This window comes from Chenopodium album, chromosome 9 (assembly GCF_948465745.1).
Source record: "Chenopodium album chromosome 9, dcCheAlbu1.1, whole genome shotgun sequence".
In the NCBI taxonomy this organism is placed as follows: Eukaryota; Viridiplantae; Streptophyta; class Magnoliopsida; order Caryophyllales; family Amaranthaceae; genus Chenopodium; species Chenopodium album.
The window spans coordinates 35753220-35780614 of NC_137842.1; the positions used below are offsets into that span (position 1 = coordinate 35753220).

The following is a 27395-nucleotide window of genomic DNA, read 5'->3' on the forward strand; positions in this document are numbered from 1 at the left end:
ATTGATATCATTAAACATAGAGTAGTACCCTTGGAAAAACTAAGTGGTACTTTTATGTGTGCCAATTATAAGCAAAATAGATGCAGTGGTACTTTTATGTGTACCAATTATATTCAAAATAGATGCCAGGGATACATTTGATATGCTACTAGTTGTGCTGTTAAATTGTACCAATTGCTAAATTGTACCGTTGTTACAGAGCAGCGCAAATAATATACTTATACATAGTAAAAAAATCCGGTTTGTTTTCCTTAGCTGATGTGGACGATATAATGGAAATTAAAAAAAAAGTAGCTATAATTTGGGAATTAGATAATTTCCTAACATTATTTAGGGAAAGGGCTCATTATTTTTAGCAGACGACTTATTATGGACAATTTTTTGATTGATTGATTCCAATCTAGCACTTAACAACATAGCAAAGGTTCGAGCTTTGAGATCAATGCATGGATTTTTATTTACTTCACTCTTAAATCCCTCACCACAAAAGTCTTTGCTCTACAATCTACCCCCTCAATTTTTCCATTCTAGTTATTCATCCCAAATTTCGAATGACTAATTTATCCCATTCAAGTGAGTGAGTGACTGAGTTCGTGAAACGGATCCCAAAAAAAAAAAAAAAAAACAAGAAAAAAAACCTTAATCTCAAAAATAGATTTGATGATGGGAAAATATGATAGATCGAAGTTTTGGGTTTTGATAATTTTGATTTTCATTTGCATTAGTGGGATTTTTGTTTCTGCTCAATCTCATCGTCCCAAGAATGTTCAGACTGCACTTCGTGCTAAGTGGCAGGGTACTCCTCTTCTTCTAGAAGCTGGGTATGATCTTTTTTATTTTTTATTTTTTTGTTAATTTCTAATCTTAATGTATTGATTTGTTTTTTTCTTCATTTGGGTATTTTTTTTTAATGGAAATTATTATGGAAATTAATTGATTTATAAGTTTTATGAGTAATTATGTTGATGATTGTTATTTTTTGAATCATGATGCATTTAGTTTTGATGAATTGTAATGAATGATATGTCATTGGTGGAACTTAGTTTATGTATCAAGTTAAATGTTTGGAAATTATGACGGGTTTGATGATTTTAGAGTTTGCTTATTGTTTAGTGAAGTATTCTGAAGAATTTGGACCTTCAATTTTAAGGGGATTTAGTGATATGGGTGTCTCTTTTTAATGTTACTGATGTCTTTCTGTGCTTTTGTGGCATTGCAAATCTGTATACTGTCAAAGCGTCAAGGAAATAAGTTGAATTTACGAGATTGGTTGTTTTGTTTATAAAGTGAACAACTGACCTCAGTGGTTTACAGTCAATTGCATTTATTTTCATGGTGTCGATGTCAAGTAGTTGCTTTATGGCTTTTTTTTTTTTTTTTTTTTTTTTTTTTTTAATTTTATTATACGTTTGACTATCATAATATGCAAGTAAGAGTAGAAGCTGTTTTATCTGTTGAGTAATTATTAAAGAGTCATCATCATTTTGACAGGGAATTGCTGTCTAGAGAGTGGAAAGACCTGTTCTGGGATTTTATTGACGTCTGGCTTCAACATGAAAATGATGAAATTGATTCAAACACAGCAAAAGGATGCATGGTTAAGATTGTTAAATATGGGCGCTCTTTCTTGAGTGAACATCTTGGTTCCATGTTTGAATTTTCTCTAACTCTCCGATCAGCATCACCTAGATTAGTTCTATATAGGCAGTTAGCGCAGGAATCTCTATCTTCTTTTCCATTGACCGACGAAGCTGTTACGAATGCTGGTGATGTACCTTCAGATTTGCATGATACTAATACAGGAAACAGAAAGCCTGACCTCCTTCTTGTAGGGGTGAATCCGAAGAATCCAGGAGGAAAATGCTGTTGGGTTGATGTTGGTGCTTCATTATTTTTTGATGTTGTTGAATTGCTAGAATGGCTGCAGATCCAGTAAGTATCTTCCATCCCTTGATGATAAGCCACATTGATATAGGATCAGACGATCAGTCATGAAGAATTGAGTAAAAACAAAACTCTAATATTCAAATGTTTATTAATTCACCATCGTATTGTAGTAAGTTTTTGGAGTTCTTGTTAAGGGTATCAATAAGGATAGTTTGATAATTTAAAGTCCTACTAAAGTGTAGGAAGCTTCCTATTATCTAAAGAGGAGCTAATATAGAAGTGTGGCCTAATATATAGTGATGAAGGGAGGATAAAAATATGGACATAAGGGTTGCGGTTCTGAGCTTAAATTTCTCCTACAGTAATGTTACAACCTTACATTGTTTGATTGTTGCAGTGGCGGGGATTCATCTCAGCAGCCTGAACTTTTCGAATTCGATCATGTATACTCGGTTTCTAATAGTTCAAGTCCAGTTGCCATTTTATATGGAGCTTTGGGAACAGTATGCTTTAGGGAGTTCCATGGGGCACTTGTTAATGCTGCCAAAGAGGTACTCTCTATCTTGAAATGCTCTCTCTATGTTTCATGGGTACATTGCTCTTTGCTAGTCATGATGATTATTTATAGTTAGTACCATAAGCTAGGAATCTCAGTCACATACACAGTGTGCTCATGGCTCATCATGTGGTGGCTTTTGTTTGTGCTGTAATTTGATGACTTTTTGGGCTGTAAGATTTCTTATTTGAAGTCATTTGTATAATTTCATCTTAAGTTTGGGAACCCACCATGAGAAAGTGCTGTGTTTCCCTGAACATCTTAGCCTGTTGTATTATTAAGGGATTTTTCATCTGGTACCACTAAACTTTTGTCTTTTCCATATGGTACCCAAATATGTTTTCTCTTCCAAGCAGTACCACCCAAGTTTATAGTTAATCAATTCCATAATACTCTAGGAATTAAAACGTTAATTACACTGTTATACAGCTAGATTTAAGAAAAGATGCTTTAAATAACCCAATTATCAAGCCCACCCACCAACTGAACTTACCACTCAAGATTCCCCTTCTTTAAAAAAAAAAAAATGATCTTTCTTCTCTCTTCTCCTATGTTTTTGGAGTTGTGCCATATATACTCCAATCAGTTAGAAAAAAAGATACGGAGGACCATTTACTCTCTTAGCCGATGAGTATAACTTGCTGTAAACATTTGCAAATAACAAGACCCTCTGAGTAGTATTGAATCTAGGATCTTTATCTGATTTTCCGAACTCTGCCAAAAGCAGTGGCTTTCGGAGAATGCTCTGAGCGTCTATGATGTGGGATGTTAACTAGTTATTCATAAAGGCAAGCTCAGATTGATCATTTAAGTTAGACAACCTGTTGATTTGCAATTAAATAAATAAATAGGATTATGAATGTAGTAAAATTAAAGTCATGAATTTTGAATTAACCCAATTTAATCAAATTTTGACCTCTAATTAACTTTTCCCCCAATTTCAAAGCTAATTCACATGAAATTGACAAAAACTTCACTGGCAAAATCAGCAAAAAACAATAAAATTGACAAGGAATTAAAAAAAAAAACCAATTACAAAAGCATATAAAAAGCCCATTAATATAAACATAAAAATAAAACTACGAGAGAAAAATTGAATTTGAAAAGGAGAAGAGAGAAGAAATTCATGAACCTGAGGAGCGCATAGGACGTATGAAGAATAAGGAGGTCGGTGCTCGATTTCATGATTCCATCTTTGTTACTTTGTGAGTCATGACAAGAACAAAGCAAGAGGAAGAGGCGAGCATAATTCTGCCATAACAAAAGCTAGAGGAGGAAGAAAGAGGAAAGGATGAGTTGAGTTATCCAAGAGATAGAAACACCTGTCCTTTCGAAGACAATTGGCAAGGACAAGGATTAAAACGTAATTTTTGTCTAGTTATCTAACTCAAATCTAATGTGTAATTAACTTTTAATTCACGGAATGTAACTGTATTAATTAACTATAGACTTGGGTGGTACCGCTTAGAAAAAAAAAAAAACATATTTGGGTACCATATGCTAAAGACAGAAATTTAGTGGTACCAGTTGCAAAATCCCTATTATTAATCAAGCTGATTGGACCAAATAATCTGATTGACTGAGTCAATCCAATTGCACCAATGGTTTATTGAAGGATTGGTAGTTTGTGGGTTCCATGAGTGGGTTTGATATTTGTGCGTTTATAAATTTGCTATATTGGAGAATACTCAAGCAGCTGCTTTAGCAGATTAAATAACAGATGGTCAAACGACAAACAGGTTCTTGAAAATTAAAAGAAAATGCATCTAAATCTCTATTGAAAATGTCATTTTTTTTTGTAAAGTTCTATTGCAGCAAGCACAATTATTCACCCCAATTAGAAGACACTTGCTAGATCGTCTGAAAAATAGAGGACACTTGCAAGCAATGTATTTTTGAATTGTCACTGCTGGTTACTTTTATTTATATATCTTATGTTTACATCACCTTATTATATATAATGCTGCATGAGCTGATATCTGTTTAACAATTTTCAGGGAAAGGTTAAATATGCTGTTAGATTTGTATTACCCCTTGGTTGTGAAGTGAATACTAGCCATTGTGGTGCACTTGGTACCAAAAGTCCTGTAAACTTGGGTGGCTATGGTGTGGAGCTTGCCTTGAAAAATATGGAGTATAAAGCTATGGATGATAGCATGATTAAAAAAAGTGAGTATGTTTTATTCTTCTCCATTAGCAGACACGAGTGGTTTAGCATGGCTAGGATATTGCCATAATGATCTCCTGCTGTCTGGCTTGATTCAATGCGAGTGAAATTTTTGAATAGGAATAGTTTGTTATTTAAATTTTTTATTATTCACGCAAGTAGTGCACTTCCATCTATCTAGTTTGTAATCATATTAGACATCTATGCAGTGCTTGCAACCTCATATATGACAAAAATGTAGATATAACATTTTGTTGTTGTTGTTGTTGTTTTTTTTTTTTTTTCATCTTTTGGTCGTTGATTCTGCAACTTGTGGCATCTTATAATGCTTTCCACTCTAACTTTCTTGTAAATGTCTGCATTTATAAAGCCTTGATTGTATTTACTTCAATTTCTCTCTGTTAAGCAATCTACAAGAATATCTGCTTACTTGTTTCTCCAAGCTTCTCACAGAGTCACAGTACATTTCTTTCCAATCGAGTTTTATTTGTAGGTGTTGTGGATGCAATCACCATAAGTGCTCTGATATTTATCTTAAAACAAAAGTTTTATTACTTTTATTTGTTATTGGAATGACATTTTTTTTTTTTACTAGGTGTTACTCTTGAAGATCCTCATATAGAAGACCTTAGCCAAGAAGTCAGAGGCTTTATTTTTTCCAAAATACTGGTTTGTGAGCCTGAAAACTGTCTCAATATATTCCTTTATATTTCCATAAATTGGTTTGTTTTGCTCTTTGTATTTTCGAATGAGCTACTTTGATGCATATATTATTTCTAGGGATTTTTCAGTAACTGTTAAATAAAATTTGTCACCGTATTGACTCCATTATTGGGTTTTTGAACTCTCTGATTTCATTCTTATTCTATTTGTAGACTTATGCTGTCATTTTCTTACATTTGAAGTAGAAGTTTTTAAGAAAAAGTGTGAGGGCTGTAGAAGAAACTCTAAATCTTCGATCTGAAGTTTTATTTGTTCCTGTACCTATACAGATGCCTGATGTCAGGGTGTTTTATTTCTTGCTAAATAGTTATCTTGAGTCTAAAGATATTAACAATGTGCTTATTATGACTTTTCTTATCATTATACAGGAGCGTAAACCTGGGCTCTCCTCTGAGATTATGGCTTTTAGGGATCATCTTTTGTCATCCAGTATATCAGATACTCTGGAAGTTTGGGAATTGAAAGGTAACCAATGGTTGGCTACAGTTTCATTGATTAGAGTTGTAATTGAACTAAAAAAAATGAATCTGATTATTAAATACAGATCTGGGACATCAAACTGCACAGAAGATTGTCCATGCCTCTGATCCCTTGCAAGCAATGCAAGAAATCAATCAGAATTTCCCCAGTGTTGTTGCATCATTATCAAGGATGAAGGTATAGCTCATTATGGTTTACAAATATATGCTATTAATAAATGTCCTTATATCCTTATCTCTTAGATAAGGAAAAGATAGCTTAAGTTATTTCTTCAGCATCAGAGCTAATGGTACTCGTATGCATGCAGTTAAATGATTCTGTGAAAGATGAGATACTTGCAAACCAGCGAATGGTCCCTCCTGGCAAGTCCTTGATGGCCTTAAACGGCGCTTTGATCAATATTGAAGATATTGACCTTTATTTGTAATTTCTCTTCTTAAATCATTCTCTGCTTCCATTTTTTATTTGCACGGAGTATGTTTTTTGCTGTCTTCTTGAGTTGATTTATTTCTTCTCCCCTGCGAGTTAAATGATGTGGCATTTCAAACTCTTAGTATTTCCTCACCGTGTCCAATAATATTGGTGTTGTAAGAGGCACTTGAGGGTTCACTCCTCACTGCTCTTGCTTTGTTCTGTTGTCTTCATCTTTAATTAAAAAATATGAAACAATTAATTTAACTTTAGTTGCAAATTATGAATAAATTTGGGTAATGTTGGTAGAAATTTGATGATTTTAAAAGAAATTTGAAAAAAGTTGGAGGACTTTTGGAGAGACAATATAGGGTTGAGTTTGTGTTTTAGGAGAGAAAAAGTTGTGTTCTAAAATGTTTATGAGTCTTCTGCAAATAGCAATGAAATTCTTGTTATTAACAAGATTGCCATTCCTTATATTCATAGAGATAATTGATAGAATAATTTACAATTTAAACCACAAACCTCATCAAATTACATTTAGCGGTGCAGTTTGGTTTTAGAAATATTTGAAACCACATCTAAACCGCAAACAGCGTTTTGGTCCAAATTCCAAACCACCCTGTAATTTTCAAACCACAAACCCCCAAAGAATGGTTTGGTTTGTGCTTTCACGTGGTTTAAACTGCACTCTGAATAATCCTTGTCTACAAATGAAGGATATAACTTGTTTTATAATCCTGTATCAGTGTGTTGACTCCTGGCCTTGCTTAACTGTCCAATATTTCTATCAGTATGTTTCATGTTTAGTCCCTTCATTTGTAGAAAAAGTTTTAGTTCTCTCTCAGCTGGTTTATTGATTCTGTTTCTACTACATTGTCTTTATTTTCAATGAGTGTTTTTGTATATCTTATTTTGAATCACAGGTTAATTGATTTGGTGCACCAGGAGTTGTCATTAGCTGATCAATTTTCAAAGCTAAGGGTATGGTTGCTTTAAGCTTTCCTTATTTTCTCATCCTATTTCCTTACTATGGTAACATGCACGTTTCAAGATGTGGCTGTGATGGAGAACTTTAAACAGTGTATTATCTTGTATTATGATGTGTAAGTGATAAGAATAGTGAGGTTTCTCAAGATTTTATTACAGAAATAAAGACCTTCACTGCTATGATCTAAGAAATAACTGTGCTATTAAGACCATATTATGGATGTACTTCCTCCGTTTCTTTATAGTTGCAACACTTAACTAAACTAGAAATGTCACAATAGTTGCAATACACTATAAAAGGAAGGTTTTTATGGTGAAAATTGTACTATAACCTTTATTTAAAGGCTTAAAGCTTATGGCCCACTTGATTATACTCCTACAAACCTCTTATCCCCATTTTAAGTGTATTATATCATGGGAGGTCCACTTTTCTTAGATACCGTGATAACGTGTGTGTTGTAACTATAAAGAAATAGATTAAATTTCCTAGTCCATCAAATAACTGAATTGAACATACTATCTTCAGAGGACTAGAGCAAGGGGGGATTTGGCCGGATCATCACAATGTTGATCAAAATGATGCTGTGATAGTAAATGTTCAACAGGATCCAAACTCCTCATAGTACAATGAAATATGTTGGAATTTGACCATAACCTCACCAGTAGAAAACCAGTAATGAGGAAGCGTAGGAAATTTGGAGGGTAATAGTCTTTAAATTTTTTTTGAAATTGTGCTTAGGTCACAACAACATGATATTGAGAGTTAAAAACATGAAAAAGATATCAAGTATGGAAAATGATAGGCCAAAAAGCATACAGCCTTATCAAAGAAGTAATGATTAAGTATAAGATTATTAGGACTTAATATATAAAGTGTTTCATTTATATTGGGACTTACGGTTACTTTTTATTTTGCGAGTAGCATTCATGTTACGCATACCCCACTACAAACTATTATATTTAGAAAGGAAAATTTGTCTAGAAGGGACATATATGTTCACTATTTTGTCTGGAAAGACCTTATTTGTTTAAAGTTGTCTAAAAAGACCTTATAAGTTAATTTTGTTGTTTGGGGGGACCTTGAGGTCAGAAGCCATCAATAATTGACTTTTTTCTCCGAGCCTCTCATGTGACTTTAAAAAATGACCCCTTTTTCCTTTTTTCCATGATTTCCTTCGAATTCCCTTATTTTGATTTGTGTCATTTGGGGAGTAGAAGAGAGAAAAGGAGGAATTGAAGGGAGATCGTTGAAAAAAAGAAAATGAGGTCAATTTTTAAGGTCATGTGAGAGGTTAACATCGGAGAAAAAAGTCAATTATTACCGGATTCCGACCCCAAGGTCCCCCTAAACAACAAAATAAACTTATATGGTCTTTTTAGACCACTTTAAACATATAAGGTCCTTGTAGACAAAATAGTGAACATATGTCCCTTCCGGACAAATTTTCCATTTAGAAACTGGGGATGAAAATGTCATTATTCTTGAAGATCCTATTGCTAGCGCCATTTTTTTGAGTCATTGTAGTGGGTCTTGCTTAATATTTTGGTCTCAAAGAAAAAGACGCAACATCAAAAGAGTGGATTAATTCCAGTATTTTAGGGTTAGGGGTCATGTAGTTTACCAACTTGTAATGGAATAATATGAGAATTCCATACTAGGGAGGCGTGGAATGGGAATTCATCCCTGTCTACATCTGATTTAAACAAAGAATGAAGTTGTGAATCTTGGTGGTTGGGCCATGAATCTTGGGGTGGGGTTATAGGGGTATTAAATGACATTTGAGGTGATAAAAGGGGATTTTGATACTGCTAATAAGATTCACTCTCAAGAAAAACCAAACAAAAGAATTGAGTGCAAATGTGTAATCCATTCCGTTCCACATTTGCTACCATCTTTGGATTTTGATTTATGATGGCCTATTCAAGTAACTCATTAAACTGTTGGCCTTTCTTGTTTTTAATGAAGTAGCATAGTGTCCTTGCATATGAGATATTGGTATATATATATTCTAATCGATTTTGATGTTGTGGATGACATTTTGACAGCTCTGACTATAGAGGAGTTCAGAAAAGAATAAATATTCATCACTATCACTATTGATGTTCATGCTGTCATTGATATGCGCATTCTTGGTGCTGCGAAGTAAAACTATAATTGTTGTAGTAGGCCAGTGGATATATACAGTTAGCATAATTTAGCCTCTGGAACAGTCTTTCCTTATTACTTCCATTATATATTTTCGCCATTTCCGTACGCATGAATTAGTGCTTTTGAATGACTTTGTAAATAAGCATTTCATTTAACATATATTGCACTTGAAAGATGTATCTCATAAACTGTTTACATACTGATCAGTTCTAGAATTAACTTTGCTAACTTGTGTACACATTCCTGATAAATTCTAGATTCCTGAACCTGCTATAAGGAAACTACTTTCAACTGTGCTGCCTTCAGAATCAAATATGTTCCGCATTGATTTTCGCTCAAGTCATGTTCATTATATCAATAACTTGGAAGAGGATTCTATGTACAAACGGTGGCGTAGCAATGTAAATGAGGTAGCATTCATTTTTTTTCCTCTGGTTCTGTTTTAATTTTAAATATGCCTGTTCTGTGGTTGTTTCGCAAGATGATGAAATTTGAGGTTCTGACAAGTGATATCACAACATTTGTAGATTTTGATGCCAACATTTCCTGGACAACTACGGTACATTCGCAAAAACCTCTTCCATGCAGTTTATGTTATTGATCCTGCCACCTCTTGTGGACTTGAGGCAAGAATTTTTGCAGCCCACATTTTAGTTTTGTTTAATCAAGTTTCCTAGGTGTTGCATGCTGATTTCTTCATTCAATTTGTTTCACATTTCAGGTGATTGAAATGATTGTCAATCTATATGAAAATCAATTTCCAGTGAGATTTGGAGTAATTTTATACTCCACAACATATATTAATGAGGTTGAGAAAAATGGTGGGGAAAATCTTGCAGATATCAGTGTCAACTCAACAGATGAAGACATCTCTAGTTTGGTACTGAACTGTTTGAATCACTTTTTTCTTTCTAGTATAAGGTTGATGATGCTAAATTTTACTACTACGTATATTTTAATATTAGGTCAGTAATGTTTTACTATTAATTAATATCTCACTTGTGCCCTGAACGAGTCGACTCAAAGCTGGCCTAACTGCCTAAGTGACTTTAAAAGCTTGACATATATGGTATATGCATAAGGTAGTATCAATGTATAGAAAGGGTGTGTAGGCGGAGGGCAACAAGGGTCATGCTGCTATCGATCTAGGCCAGGATATTTAAATGAGGCATATAGAACTGCACTGAAGTGCATCCTGATGCCCTTGAACCACACCATAACTTTTTTTCCCCACAAATAATTTTTTACTAGTATATACGATAGATTCAGCTGTGTGTTTTGATGTACTTTGCTACGTATATTTTGGGACTTTGGGAGCGGGAACAGTGATGGTGGGAGAGATGATTGCTAGGCTTTATATTAGGATATTTTTCAATTACTGTCTATGGAGAAATCTAACAAATACTATCTTGCTTTCTCTTGCATTACTGTTGTTTTTGTTGTTGTTAATGTTCTGTTTCCTTCCAATTTTCTTATAAAATTTAAATAAATTTCTTTTCTCTATATCATGCTTTAATGATTGAGACTTTGAGAGTTATAGCTGAAGTAGGGGAGCACTACCTGCAGGTGCTGTGCAAAATATGGTCTCACCTATTATTATATAACAGTATAATCTTACTAACATGAAGCAATCATCCAAAAATTTGTGGTATAGCACATGTGTTTTTAAGGTTTTTTGTAAGTCATTATGTTTCTGTTATGGTATTGCTTTTACATGCCAAAACATGTTGATATTCTGTTTAGTGACATTGTTTTGTTTACCAATTAAGTGAATGCTTGGCTGGTGTTTGGACTGAATATACACATTCCCTTATTTTTTTTTATCTCTTGTTCCCCATACAGATTATTCGTCTTTTTATTTACATTAAGGAGCACCATGGGATGCTGACAGCTTTTAAATTCTTGGGCAATGTAAGTTTGTCCTCCACTCACTTTATAGTTAAGGAAATATTGTCCATGGAGTTGTAGTTTAATAGAGAGGCTACTTTTGTAGATAGTAGTGTTTGTTCGCTCAATTAAAAAAAAATGTCTCTTGACATTTTATGATTGGAGGGTATATATAAGATTATTCGAACACCTAAGACTCTAAAAGAACCTTTCTTGAGCTTTCACCTCTTAAAATGGGTAACAAGCATCATATACAAGGAGTCGTCTTGATGGGCTGTTTTAGAATATATATTTTTTTTAAATTTAAATTTTTCATAATTTATAGTTATAATTTGTGTTCAAATGAATGCATTGGAAATTGTTCAGATTGGAAAATGGCACAAACAAAAGGAATGTTGTATTTTTTTATTTCCCTTCTTACCACTTAAAGTATTGCTAATGTGAACCACTAAAGTATCTGGATTAAATCTCTTATAACGTAATCTGTTTTTTTTTTCCTTCTTAACTTAATGTTAAATCTTTGATCTATTTGTTAGTTATACGTATGTGGCGCTTAATTTTTATAATTATAAAAGAAATTGTACATCACTAATCTCTTTTGTTAGATTTTTGGACAAAACCTTTATTTTTAGCTCATTAGTTGGCTTAACTTAGGTGACAAATGATTTTTTTAATGTAAAAATATGTAATAAATCTCTCTTCTCATTATTTGGGTTTTAGTGGTTGCTTATGTGATACTGCATATGCTTTGATCAAATTTATCTCATTGAACATTCCATTATCCTTAACTCTTTTTACAACCCTCAATTTCTTAAGACTTTGTTTTCTTCATATTGATATTATGTATCACATAATAATACCTATTGTCAGCTTTGTCGCTAAGAGAACGCATAAAGACAAAAGCTACAATCATCTATAGAAATGAGTGTTACCAATATTTTATATTTGATTCTATAACTAATCCAAATTTAACTAAAAGGTTAAGATGATACCACAATGATAATTGGACTTTAAAAAAATCTGTGCATTTCAAGGGATGGGTAAGAATTTAACGTAAAGATGCATACAGCACATACTCCTTTTTTCTAGTGATTGAGCAAATCCTGGTTCTTGTTTTTTTTTTTTTTTTTTTTTTTTTTATTTATTTTTTTTTTATTTTAATTTTTTTTAGTGATGTTAAGAGTCTGCTCTGTAGTTTGTTTACCCATTATAATTTGATTATCCCAAATTTCGAACAATTGAATAATTTTATAAAATAATTAAATTCACAAATTATAGTCCGTGACAATTTCAGTTTTCCATGAAATAAGCTGATCTCTGTCATGTTTAGTGTTTGAAAAAGCGCGCCTAGGTGCTGAGGCGCAAGGCGATCAGGGGTGAGCGCTTATTTTGGTCTAGGCAAGGCGTTTTGGGTTAGGCGCTCAAAAAGCGCCCGAGGCGCACTTGAGGCGCACCCGAGGCACACTTCAGCCAAATTTTTTTAACTGCTCATTTAGTACGCCTCACTTCAAAGAGGGGCACTGAGGCGCGCCTAGGCGCAACAGAACCCCTCTCGCTTTAGTGCGCCTTGAGCTTTTTTATACATTGGTCATGTTTATTAGTTAGCAATGCTAAGGTCTGACTTAATTTAATGATGTTAATTTCATGGCCATTACAAACTTTGATGTTATTTACATGGCCATAACATTACCATTCTTAATCTTTTGTGAGAAAAGATGAAGTAGCCTACCCACTTTCCTCTTTGTCTTTGTTTTCTTATAAAGGAGTCTTTTTTTTACTAAGGTCCTTAAAATTGACTTTCATCTTTTAGGTTCACTCAGAGTTCGGTGATTTTGGTGAAGAATCTCCTGAGAGGCATCATGTGGAAGGAGCATTTATTGATGTGCTATTGTAAGTTCTGGAAATTTTGGTTGAGTTAGCATGACTACTTCCTTCATTATTTTGACGTATCATTATAGTGTTTTCGCTGTTTTGTTATTTTCATGAATGTTTAATATTCTTCTTTTCTTATGTAAACATATACAGAAAATTTCTTCATCAAAAAATTTGTTTGTATTTTCTAAACTGATTTTGAAGCACTCTTGTTTTTTTCCTGCAGAACTAAGGCAAAGTCTTCTCCCCAGGATCTGCTGCTGAAATTGGACCAGGAGAAGGATTTTCAAGATGTAGCTCAAGAAAGTTCTATGTTTGTTTTCAAGCTCGGATTGTCTAAGCGCAAATGTTGCCTCTTATTGAATGGACTTGTGTACAATTCTAATGAGGTAGCCTTTTGTGGGCTGAAAAACTTTTGCTAGAACTTTGATATTAGTTTAGAACAACTTCAAATTAAACCTGATCTGCACATTATCCTGAGTAGGGGTAGCAGTTATCATAGATCTATAATTTTAAGTTCTACAAATCAAACCTAGATCCTTTCTTTAAAATTATTTTTACCCAAGGGTCCTATCGTTGCTTTTGTTTTCCTGTTCTTTATAATACTTTGCTTGAATCTATTAGTATATTGTTAACTTAATCAGCATTCAGAATCATGCATCATATGCTCTTTTCAACCCAATGACATTATTTTTGTTGACATCGTTGCGAATTTTAGAGAAGTAAATGGAACAATACTCCTGCGTGGGGTATTCTATAATAACTGACTGGGAGCAGGCATCAGGAATGTCAACTATATTTAGTTTTGCTGGTTAATTTTTCCTAGTGAATCTTACTACATTTGGGTGGATACATAACATAGTATCGTGTTGAAATTTCTGTGTTGGCTGCCTTATGTTTTCGTTATTTCAAACACTGGTGTCAGGAAAGATGATGATGAGATTTATGCACTATATATTCTGGGTAAGTGTTTGTTAAGAATAAATCTGGAAGGGTGGGAGGCTGGTATTTTGGTAACTTAGCATCGAAATGTATTTCTTTGGTGCAAAATTTGGCGAAAATCCAAATATCTAGCTCTTTGTATAGACTGACAGGAGCAAATACAGTTTTTGGAACAGACTAACCGGGTGGGTACCTTCTATGAAACTATACACTCTGTACTTATGGCTATCTTGGGCATTTTCATTGAAAACAATGATAGTATCCTCAGAGATCAGCATTCTTGTCAAGAATCAATGTGGAATAAAATTGTTTTATTTGGATTTTGGAACATGATTGGAGATCCTTCTCCTGTATTCCTTGATATTTTGTGCAAGAAGTCCCCCCCCCCCCCCCCCTTAATATATGAAATTGTTTTTTTTTTTTTAAAAAGTTAAGCGTTACATGTATTGGCTTATAGACTAGTTTGAGAACCTGTCATTGCTTAGCTTAAACTGGTTTAGCCGTTGTCGGGTTTGCTTTCATCCACCGTTATTTGCATATATTGTTGTGAAACATGACAATATTTACTTTTATTGTTTAGGAAACTCTGCTAAGTGCTATGAATGATGAGCTTCCAAGGATACAGGAACAAGTCTATTATGGAAACATTGACTCTCACACTGATGTGTTAGATAAATTTTTATCTGAGAATGGTGTAAGGCGCTACAATCCACTGGTAATGCATCAAGGAATTCTTCACGTGTTCGCTCTTCCAATTATCTCTCTCTCTCTCTCTCTCTGTGTGTGTGTGTGTGTGTGTGTGTGTGTGTGTGTCTCCTTTTCACATATTCTGTACATATAACCAAACCTGAAATCTCTGTATGAGTTATTTTTGTTAATTAAGTGCTCTGCATTCTGAACGCATCTGTGCAGATTATAATTGATGGGAAAGTTAAGCCTAAGTTCGTGTCTCTTTCCGATTCAATTCTTGATGAGGTATCTGCTCTTCATGAGATAAATTACCTCCATTCTCCTGAAAGTAAGTGGGTTTTGCATTTTATTGAATTATCCCGTTACAATTATATTTTATTATTTCAACTGAAAACTCGTTTGGTCCATTTATATTGCAGCTATTGATGAATTGAAACCAGTGACACATCTTCTGGCCATAGATTTGACATCAACAAAAGGGTTGAAGTTTCTTCAAGAAGGAATACGTTATCTTGTTAGTCTCTTATTCAATGGAAGTAAGTTTGCTGACTAGCTATTAACTCAGCTAATTTACTGTTTTTTTTCTTTCTTATTTCTCAATATCAGGAAGATGGGTCAACAAAAGCCCGTGTTGGTGTATTATTTGTCCCAAATTTTGCTTCTGATTCATCTAGCCTCCTTTTCGTGAAGATCTTTCACATTACTTCATCATCATATAGGTGTGTATAACATCTTGTTCATTATAGACATACGGGATTTACATTCTTTATTTTTCTTTATGTTTATTATTGTTAGGATTTTTTAAAATTTCACCTCCTTAAAATAATCCCAATATGTTTTTACTACCCTAATCAATAAAAGTTGTATTTTGCATGTTTACCACTAACTAAAAAGTAAAATTAGAATTTTACCACCACTTAACTGATTATGTCCTTGAACATGTTAGTAAGGCACATTTCTCTTATATTCCCCTTTGTTTTCCAAGATTCTCCCTCCCCCTTACCTCCTCAACCTCCATCTCCACCTATTCTCCTATTAATTCCTTCTGCTCTTTCAGTCCTTTCTCCTACTTTGACATACCCCTTCAAAAAAATGTAAGAAACTTCATTTTTTCTCTTCTCATCTCTTACTTCAACCTCTTCTTCTGTCAAAACTGAGAATCACTAAAACCAAATACCCACAAAAGTTTTCCGTCTCCCTTTTTTCTCTCCTTTGCAATGTGAAGAGTAGAAGATTTCCATGAAGGTATTTTAAAACTAGTTTTTTTGGAATTAATTTAGTGAGAGAATTGGGTTTGTTAAAGAATTAAAATAATTCATTCACAATTTCAGTAGCATATAGTAAGCTTAATGTGATCAAACAGCTTCATATCAAGTTTTTCCCAAATCCAATTGAACATGAATCCTATTTTTATTAATTAATTCTTGTTGTTGAAAATATGGTTAACTATGACAAAAAAATCAATTTCAGTTTTGGTTGCTAAGCTGTTTGCTTGTTGCTGTTGATGTCAAAAAAAAAAAAAAGATATCCTTGGTAGGAAGCAGCCATTGTTATGGGTATGAAACACTATAAATGGGAAGGAGTGAGATTGATTTGGTGTGTGAATTGTGGTAAAAGAAGTGAAAGTAGACAAAATCATGGAAAGGAGTGTGAAATAAGAGGGAAATGTAAAACGGTGGGGCGCTTTAATGGATTTATTGATATAATCTGTTTAGTATTGGAATATCCAAATTTTAATTTGTTTAGTTGTTGGTAATGTACAACTTTTATATATTAAGGTGGAAAAAAAAAAATTATCAGTTTTTATTTTAAGGTCGTTGAATTTGAAAATCCTAATTTTTTTTTTTTTTTTTTTACATATACATATTTTTTATATACTAGAATATTTTTCAGTTGTCATCCTGTTTTCATTACATTATCTTTTTGTTTACTTCTTACATGTATTGTGCAGCCATAAGGAAGGGGTTTTGCAATTCTTGGATCAGTTATGCTCATTATATGAGCGTATCTTCATGAAAAGTTCTTCTCAGCACACAGAAAGCATTAAAACATTTATTGAAAAGGTTTCTGATCTAGCAGATGTGAACGGATTGCCATCTAAGGGGTATAGCTCTCTTCTTACAGAATTTGCAATCGAGGATTTGCAAAAACTGTTGAATAAGGTATCTGATTATTTATTCATATCGGAATAAAAAAGGTCTTTTCTTTCATTCGTAGGTGCGCTCATTTCGATGCATGCCTTGTACCATTCCCATCCCATTCTTTGATTTAACTCTTATTTAGATGGAAAGTTAATTTCTGTACATTGTTGTGCACTAGAGTCTTCTTTCTTTTTTGCTGTCTATGTCCTACTTTGTTTTTGGTTTATGACCTTCATTTGCTTACTGAAACATTTTATTATTATTTGTTGTTGTGGTTGTTGTTGTTGTTGCTGTTGTTGTTGTTAAGTTTATGCTGGTGTGCAGGTGGGTTTGTTTCTACACAAGCACCTTGGACATGAATCTAATCTAAATGCAGTCATCACCAATGGGAGGGTGCGTTTTCTGCCTACATCTCTACCTATTCTGATTTTAGTTTTTCTCTGCTCTTTCAGCGAGTGAAAATGCACCATTATTATCTTGAGCAAGTTTCACATTCACATATGTCACAGAAAGGTGTCCTGTAGATGACACCTGTAATGATGACTCTGTCAATTGCTAGATACTCATCCCAAAACTCAAAAATAACTAGTAAATTGTTTAAACGTCTCTTCGAAATCTTTATTCACCTCAAAAACTTACATATTGCTTCTTGATCTAGCAGATCATTTCTGTCTCGCGTTGTCTGACCGAAACTATCCTGCACTAAACTCATAAACATGCTGACATGTCTATTCCATTTAAATATAATGATAATTTTTTTTTTCTTAAAATTTATATGGGGATAATCCTTTCTTCATTTCTCCGTCATTTTTTTTAGGGAGTGGGTGTGTGGGGTAGGGGTGGGGAAACTGTACTTGTGCAAATTTGTTGTTCTGATTGTTCGGATAATCTTCTAAATCTACAGCCCGGCTCTCACTTTTCAGGTAACAGTATTTTCTGATGAAGATACCTTCTTGTCTCATGATCTGCATCTATTGGAGTCATATGAGTTTAAGCAGAGAATAAAGCATATTTCTGAAGTTATTGAAGATTTGAAGTGGGAAAACATTGATCCTGATTCTCTAACAAGGTTCTACTCTTTTACTGCTTGTTCTGGTTTCATTATTCTGCCTCCTTTCCATATATCTAAAACTTTCAACCTTTTGTATTTTACTACTCCCTCCATCTCTTATTGATAGTCCCTTATGGCTAATTTTAAATCCCAAAATGATAGTCCCATTTGCTTTTTTCAAGTACCATTAATATTAATTTTTCACCAAAATTCTCTCCAATTTGCAACAATATTTGTGCAAATTTAACTTTTCCATGTGCTTTTATTACTTTCTCTCTCTACATTATTGCATATCGAATGTAAATTTATCTTTCCAATGTACTTTTACTACTTATTTATGTTTATTGACTCCCGTGAAAATTTCCCATGAGGGACTATCAATAAAGGATGGAGGGAGTATTTATTTTTATTACTTAAAATGGTAATGCGATAACAAACAATTGGTTTTTGTGTACAACTTACCAATTAGTTATCAACTTTTAGAGATGGCTTACACCCCCCCCCCCCCTCTTCCCTTTCCTTCTTTTCAAAAATGAAAGATACTAAATTTCAAGTTTTAATAGAAAAGCACTATTAATTAGCTCTATCCGTCCACAAATTGGGTCAGTGGACCATTTCTCCCTTTCTCTTAACTATTTTTCATCCCATTTCGATTCTTCCTTCACATGATCCTTTGAAATTTGAAGTCACTTTCTCTCAAAGTCCACACTTGCTAGCTTTCTTCTTGTGGCACATGCAGCTGGAGACATATGTCCTTTTGCAAAGACTTGCTTTATATTATGTATCATCTCTGAAACCAAATTATCTTCTGTTAGTGGTTCTCAAATCCCTTTTTGTGTTTCTTGCAGCAAGTTCATTAGTGATGTCATTATGCTCGTCTCTTCATCAATGGCTAGACGAGACCGTAGTACTGAGGGTGCTCGTTTTGAGATTTTGCAAGCGACATACAGGTTAAGTGATCTTAATATCATGTTTGCATTTTTATAAGTAAAACACTTTCATTGCAAGTATTAAGTTTTCAGATATTATGTAATCTTGATGCTTAATTTTTCTGAAGAGTCTCATGGATTTTATTTAGTTTTTCTATGTATTTGTGTATTTGTGAGCTTTCCAAATTCCAAATTATGGAAAAATTCCAATTATGTTGAGGTTGTACTAGGAATAATTCTGGTGAGTGATTGAACTAGTTTTGCTTCCACAAATCCTCAGTCCAAGTTACTTGTCTAGTAGGTACAGAAGTCTGGCTTGTGTTGGGCTGTGATCATGCAGATATTACCTGCTGCTTGTACCATATTATTGAAGGATCCTTATTGGTTGATATAATTATTAAATTATTTTGCTTTTGTTGTTTACAGTGCTGTTGTGTTGACTAGTGAAAGCCCTATCCATGTTGATGCAGTGATTGATCCGTTGGGTCCGTCAGGACAAAAGCTCACATCTCTTCTCCAAATCTTAGGGAAATATATTCAGCCAAGCATGAGAATTGTACTTAACCCATTGGTGAGTTATGTCTTAGGTTATTTTCTTGATTTATTTTTCGAAGCTGGTAGCTGTGTAAATAAATTTCCTGGTCATTCTTTCCAAAGAGTAAAAAGAAAAGATTTTTATTCCAAGAGTGGGTGTATGCTGTGAAGTTTAAGTTTTCTTGGATGTAGACTTATATTCGCATTGGAGACTAGAATTCTTTTGTTTGGATAACTATACGAATTTTTTCTTTTTGAATGTTTATCTAATTTATATTTTAAATGAGATGTTGTACTTCTAACAGAATAGGTTTTGAGATGAAGCCTTGCTTTAACTTCGCCCCTCTTCTTTGTTCCTCTACATACAGATTAAAGACATCTTGCATGTCATTGTATTTTATTTCTCTGCATTTTGTGTTAGTATGTCAATATATGACAAAGAGTAGTATCTTGGAAGATGATTCAACCTATCTGTCTGTAGTATATAGTATTGCTCATGAAGCTACAAGAACTTTCTGTGGACAAAAAACCAGGATTATTTTTAAGGGGTTATTATTCTTGAAAGAGGTTCTAAAAAAATGTCTCCTTTGATCTCTGGAGCGGGGACACTTACTGCTAGTTTGCATCAAAGATGATGACATTAGAAGTTGAGATACATCCCTAAAAAAGTGTTAGGCATTGGAAATCACTGTCAAAATGTTATATCCATGCCTCTACCACTAATTATTGAGTATTAGGAAATTTGAATGATAGGCCTGCAATTTTCTGATTATGTGTTCTATTTAGTACATAGTTTTTGGAAAAAAGTTGGTCACTCGAAGTAATAGGGCATTTTTGATTTTCTAATGAAATTGGAAATGAACTTATGAATCTATAAGAGACCGGTGACTAATTGTTAACATGATTTAAACACTGACTCTGAATCCTTTACAATATGAAAATTTAAAAGCGGAGAATTATAAGAGAAATAAACAGTAAATATCTTGCAAGTAAAAGTTAAGGTATGTGGGAAGCTTATTAAATGGACTAGTGAAGGGGACTTTAAATAGTTCTTTGATTCAGCAGAGCGTTGTTGCTTGATGGTATCGCTATCTACTGGAAAACATTCACTGGTTGCTGAAAAAAAAAACTGAGTCCCTAAGCTTTTTAGGTACTTGTGAGCTTTGCTTTTAGCTTCAAAAATGAGTTGTTAGATGACTTATTATCCTTTTCTGTTCTGAATGCTAGGCTGTTGCTTCTACTGTGTTCCACACAAGGGTTAACTCTGTATACAAAAGAGGATTACTGGGTCTCTTGCTAATATTCTCAAAATCATATACTCCCTCCTACCTCAAGTAGCTGTCACATGTTCATTTTGGGTGTACTATTATTCCTCTTAAGTTTCTACTGGTGTTAAATTGGAGCATTTAGGACGAATTGGATAATTCATAAACATGATTCTATCAAAAAGTTCCCTCACTATTAGAGATGCTGTTGTTAATTTCTTAGTCTTTTTTAGATTATATATCTTATGCTAAGATGTTCAATTTATGGCAGAGTTCCCTTGTTGATCTCCCACTGAAGAATTACTACAGATATGTTGTTCCATCAATGGTATTTCTCCTGAATGAGCTGTATTTAAACCTGCCACTATTGCTGCTTTGATATGCTGACTGTCTCATTTTGTCCAGGATGACTTTAGTGGCTCTGATTATGCTGTAAATGGTCCTAAGGCTTTCTTTGCAAATATGCCATTATCCAAAACGTTGACTATGAACCTTGATGTACCTGAGACATGGCTTGTGGAGCCTGTCATTGCTGTGTATGCTGCTTGTTGCACTAGCCTTTAGTTTCATCATAAGTTCACTTTTAATTTTATATTGTCTGTTTTTTATATTTTTAAACCTAATACAAAGCCCTTCTGTTTGTCTAACATGCATCAGCCACGACTTGGATAATATATTGCTTGAAAATTTGGGAGATACAAGAACACTGCAAGCTGTTTTTGAACTTGAAGCGCTTGTACTTACAGGTACAATTTTATGTGTGAAAACTAACTTTTTGCTTCCTGATGAAAACAAGTTTGGCTGAACAAAGTCAAAACTTGCATTTATGGTCGAATCTGATGCTTACAGTTGGCTGTCTTACTTTTAAATGTGGAGATCAGGTCATTGTTTTGAGAAGGACCATGAACCACCTAGAGGACTGCAACTGATTCTCGGGACCAAGAGCGCTCCCCATCTGGTGGATACTCTTGTCATGGCAAATTTAGGCTACTGGCAAATGAAAGTTTCTCCTGGAATGTGGTATTTGTTGCTTGCTCCAGGCCGAAGTTCTGAACTTTACCATTTGATAGAGGATGATGGTGGAAGTCACAAGACCACCTTTTCAAAGCGTATAATTATAAATGATTTACGTGGTAAAGTAGTTCACTTGGAAGTAGTGAAAAAAAAGGGCAAGGAGCATGAGAAGTTGTTGGCCTCTGCTGATGATGATGGTCAATCCCCAGAAAGGATCAAAGTCAGTCTTAATAAATCACCATTGCTTTTTATCTTGCATATTTTCTTAATTTTTTTTACTCAATATATTAGCTTCTGTTTGGTGCTTTTGCAGGATAGTCAGAGAAGTTGGAACAAAAATATTTTAAAATGGGCTTCTGGTCTCATTGGTGGAAGTCAGAATACAAAAAAGAGCGATAGCACAGTGCCGGTAGTCTACTGTTGCTTTTCCCCTTCTATGTCATCTTTTTTTATTACACCTGAACTAGATTCATGTGTCATAAGAACTCTTGAAGCATTGGCTTGATGAGATGTGAGTGTTACACCTGCACACAACTATGTTACTTGAATAGTTATATCTTGCTTGGTGATACTTGACGATGCTTGTCACCAAAGCCTAAAGAGTTGGGCCAAGAATAATTCTATGATTTTTTCTTCAAGTGAAGATGATACTGATAATATATAACAATCCCATGACTAAAGACTGGTTTATGTCTATTTAGGATATCAATATATAAGTATCCTTCTGAATCATCTTGAAGAAAAAGACAATGCTTTGGATTTCCCATTTCTAGTTTTTATCTAAATGCTTGTCATGTTCCATGGTCTGTTCACCTTGTGCATGCCAGTTTGTCTTTCGATATCTAATTCTCATTCCAAAATATGGGTTAAGAGTATGCATACCTATCAAATAGTTTGAAGTTAAAGTTAGTGCATAATCAAATTGATAGTAATATTGCACTGATAATTTGTAATGACAAAAACTGTACAGTGATTCTATCATTGTAAACAATCCAAAATGAGAAACTATTTTCAAGTCTACAAGTAAATGATGGAGGAGCTTAGCAAGGCTGATTACAGGAAAGCACCATTTTTTGTCCCAAAAATACCACATATATGTTAACTTCAGTATGACTCTTTAATAATGATTATCTAGGCTATCATATTTTGGGAATTATTTCTTATGCTACCTTATAAGGCCGTCATATTTCTTGCTTGGACAGAAATTTCAGCTTTCTCCTTGCTCATCAACAAACCTTTTCAACCAAATAAGCTGCTAAGTTACAACGTAGAATTTTATTTAATACTTATTCCTATGAATAAATTATGGCTTAAGTAATTAACTCCTTAGAACCAGATATTCTTCATCTCTTTTTGTTCATGCACTGAACCTTATGTGCCTTAATCCACCTAAGATTTGACTAGATTAAAACAGAGAAAGCATTAGAATATTAGCAATTTATTTGGGCAACTCTATGATTTCTGTTTGTTTGTTTTGTCGTTTCTCCCTTTTTTTTTTTTTGGTTGTGATTTATTAGGTTGTCCTTACTCCTTCCCTAGAAGTACTGACCTTTCACTTTGCTGTCTAGAATAAATGGGTCTGATATGGCTGCCTATACTATTGCTAAATTTAGCACTGCAATTCTGTGCTAGTCAAATGGGACTTGGAATCTATAAGCTGCTTATTGATGCTTAAGCATTAGCTATCAAAGAGCCATTTCTATATTACAATATCTTGACATTCTGTATTAAGGCCTGTTGTTTATGGCTTGATATTGTTATCTGAATTCACATTTTAGCCTTATAGACTTTTTCATTGGTTTTAGCTGATTTGTTAGATAACAGTACTTGTACTTTAACTTTTGCAGGAGAATAAAAGCGATCGACATGGGAAAACTATTAATATATTTTCGGTTGCTTCAGGACACTTGTAAGTAAAGTATTGCTTTCTTTCTATTTACATTCTCATTCATTACTTTATATAATGGAAATAATCTTAATTAAACAAGTGAGCAATATAGCCCAAGGACAAGTGTGGTCTATGTTACTTGGACTCTTCATTTAACTTCAAGTACCCATGTTGAACCCTCGACAATCGGACATGGGTATGACACTTGGACATAATATTGACTTTTTGCTTACACCCACCTACCCCTTTTTTTTTTTTTTTTTTTTTTTTGTTTTACTCAATCATGTGATTTTTCTGATAGATCATATGGAAAATTATTTTATGATAGTACTTTTTCTGGGTTTCTGTAGTTAGCAATATGTTATTTAGTTGGCTGCAGAGCTTGAAGTTGGTTGTTCTTTCACAAACTACAGCTTATGAATCAAACACTTGAACTCCACATGAGTATTTATTTATTTATTTATTTTTTTTTTTTTGTGACACACATGAGTATTTATTGGATGTGCAATGTGTCTATGTTGTCCTTACCATACATTTTATCTTCTCTATTTTATGTTGACATTCACTTTAAATAAGAATCAGATTGTTTTCATTTCATGAAATTGCTAAAAAATTCTTTATTTTACAGATATGAGCGATTTCTCAAAATTATGATATTGAGCGTTCTGAAGAACACTAATCGACCTGTCAAGTTTTGGTTTATAAAGAATTATTTGTCTCCAAAGTTTAAGGTTGAAAGTTTTCTTTTTTTTTGTTAAGGTTGAAAGTTTTTCTTTTTGTGTTGAGGTACAGTTTTGGGATGCGTACTTATCTTTTTATTTTCAGGATGTTATTCCACTTATGGCACAAGAATATGGTTTTGATTATGAACTGATAACTTACAAGTGGCCTACGTGGTTGCATAAACAAACGGAAAAGCAACGAATTATCTGGGCTTATAAAATCTTGTTTCTTGATGTTATCTTTCCCCTGTCACTAGATAAGGTATATTAGCTTGCTTTGCCCTGTTGTCATCTTTCTTGGTTTATAATTTCTGATTTTGTTCACTTTTTATGTATGAAGGAATATTGACTATATCTGTATTGATCTGCAGGTTATATTCGTTGATGCTGACCAGGTTGTCCGAGCTGACTTAGGCGAACTTTATGATATGGATATAAAAGGAAGACCTTTAGCATATACACCATTCTGTGATAACAACAAAGATATGGACGGCTATCGATTTTGGAGACAAGTACAATATCTCTTATGATCTATGCAATTAGTACCATGGTATTTATCAATTTATATTGATAACATGAAACTTTTTGTTGCAGGGATTTTGGAAAGAGCACTTGCGAGGAAAACCCTATCATATTAGGTGAAGTTTTACTTAATTGCATTTTTCTAGTTCCTTAGTATTTTAAATAATAATCTTGTGCAATTGTCTCTTGCAGTGCTTTGTATGTCGTAGATCTGGACAAATTCCGACAAACTGCTGCTGGAGATAATCTTAGAGTAGTTTATGAAACTTTGAGCAAGGATCCTAATAGTCTCGCTAATCTGGACCAGGTATGCCAATTATCTTTGAGTGAATTTTCAGTATTTGTATCCTTTTTATATTCTATTGATTGAAAAAGCATACCATCTTCAATGTACATATTTGAACAAAAATTTCTTCAACAAAGTATTATAAAAAAGGAAAATTTGCAAATTGCGGCCATTTAAAGTTCGTATTTTGCAAATTGCAGCCATTTAAATTTTTTTTTTGCAAATTGCAGCCCAAAAGTTCGTATAAATTGTAAATTGCAGCCAGATTCAATTTTTTCATTAGTTTACATGTTGAAAAATCTTCGGTTAAGGTTTTAGGGGTCATTATAGCCCTCAGGGGCCCGAATTGAGCTAGGAATTAGCAAAAAAATAACGTAAGTATCTCATATTTACAGTTTCCCACAAATCGATACACTTTTGCTACGCAAAACGAGATACTTGTGTTATTTTTTTGCTAATTTCGAGTTCAATTCGGTCACCTAAGGACTTAAATGGCCCCTAAAACCTTAATCGAAGATTTTTCAACTTGTAAACCGATGAAAAAATTGAATCGGACTGCAATTTACGATTTATATGAAATTTTGGGCTGCAATTTGCAATTTTTTTTTAAATGGCTGCAATTTGCAAAATACGAACTTTAAATGGCTGCAATTTGCAAATTTTCTTATAAAAAATTATAAAAGTTAATCTTTTGAAACTGAATGTCAAGATGAATTGAATAGGATCCCACATTAGTGTGTTTTTTTTTTCTTATATAAATCGATGAGTTTTTGTGGTCAAAGTTTCTCTCTCATCAAATGAGTGACATTACTAGAATACAAGCTAAGGGATTCAAAAAGGAATGGAGTGAATGAACACTTTAGGGGAAAGATGTCTCATTTATCCATTGTGGTAACACAGGCTTGCGTTAAGCTGACAATATCTGCCAATGTTTCAGGATCTTCCTAACTATGCACAGCACACAGTGCCAATCTTTTCACTCCCACAAGAATGGCTCTGGTGTGAGTCATGGTGCGGAAATTCTACAAAACCCAAGGCAAAAACCATTGACTTGTGCAACAATCCCATGACTAAAGAGCCCAAGCTTCAGGTAGTGTCATACTTTGTGATATTGTTGTTATAATTTCCATATTTGTATCCATTCCAGTTTTCACATATCAGCTCCTTATACGTTCAGGGTGCTAGAAGAATTGTATCTGAGTGGGTTGATCTTGACCAAGAGGCAAGGCAATTCACTGCTAAAGTGTTAGGTGAAGAATTGGATCCTGTTGAGTCTACACCACCATCTCCTCAGTCCGAGAGTGTGAAAAATGATGAAGAAATTGACATGGAGTCCAAGGCAGAACTGTGACAATAAATTTTTTACAGCGTGGGGAAAAGGGTTTTATGAGCATGGCAGAATGCTGATCACTAATGTCTTCCATATCTCCAGGCAAAGATAAAGATTTCACAGTGTCAAGGAACCATTGTTCAGAGTTCCTTCACTGTCCAGCTGTTATGAGGTAACTCATCGGACACTTGGGTTAGTGACAAAAATGAAAACTTCAAGGAATATGAACCCATACAACAATATCATTAAGAACTTCAGAGTTCTGACTATATTTTAAGCAGGTACAATTTTTGTAAGAATATTAGAATAGTACAGAGGTAGATTATTGATGTAGTTCGACAGTTCACAGTAGTAGGATACATGATGTATAATTACCATGGCTGGTAGGATTCCTACCTTGAGGCAACAAGTTTTACTCTCACGCAACTGTGGTTCTTGGACTTCCTTATCTATCCCTTCTGTTCAGGGTGGCTTCAAATCTGTGCTAACGTTTACTCGCACAAGTTGGGTCATTCTTCTCAACTATCCAAAAAAAAAAAAAAAAAAAAAAAAAAACAATCAAGTGTCCAGTATATTGTTCAATGAAATTGATTCCGGCGTAATATAATGGTGATTATACATGTCAACCAGGTCGGCACCGGGTAAAGTTCGGGTTGGGAATTTTATGTTCCGATCGTTTGTGGGTCAAAATTTTTTTTCCCCCCTAAAATGGAACTCAATGTAATACAAAAACCACTCATACTTCATATGAAGCAATGGCACCGGGTTGCTAATTTTGAATATATAATTTCTTAAAATGAATCTTACTACTCTGCATAAGATTATAAGAACAAAGCCAACACACCATATAAAAAACTTTAGCCTTCATGCTTCTCTTAGGCATGCTTGGATTGGGGGCTTAAGGGGGTAATAAAAGTCAAACTAAGCAAAATGAATGTGAAAATAGGGAAGAAGGAGAT

At 33.9% G+C, this 27395-nt stretch overlaps 1 protein-coding gene across 1 annotated transcript; it reads left to right on the forward strand.

The window, feature by feature from the left end:
* The first annotated feature begins 429 nt into the window (after positions 1-429).
* On the forward strand, positions 430-26888 carry LOC145558509 (UDP-glucose:glycoprotein glucosyltransferase-like). Its single transcript, XM_081619782.1, has 37 exons — positions 430-821; positions 1492-1932; positions 2285-2438; positions 4441-4612; positions 5206-5279; positions 5702-5798; positions 5878-5990; positions 6121-6236; positions 7151-7208; positions 9621-9773; positions 9891-9989; positions 10085-10243; positions 11206-11274; positions 13061-13140; positions 13349-13511; positions 14645-14779; positions 14977-15082; positions 15174-15268; positions 15361-15473; positions 16706-16916; positions 17220-17288; positions 17819-17964; positions 18795-18896; positions 19302-19446; positions 20946-21002; positions 21080-21210; positions 21332-21420; positions 21556-21908; positions 22002-22097; positions 23536-23597; positions 24205-24307; positions 24402-24560; positions 24670-24810; positions 24893-24936; positions 25013-25127; positions 26044-26196; positions 26284-26888. Exons 1-37 carry the CDS (start codon positions 661-663, stop codon positions 26455-26457), a joined length of 4908 nt encoding a protein of 1635 aa, XP_081475908.1. The 5' UTR covers positions 430-660; the 3' UTR covers positions 26458-26888.
* Positions 26889-27395: the final 507 nt, after the last annotated feature.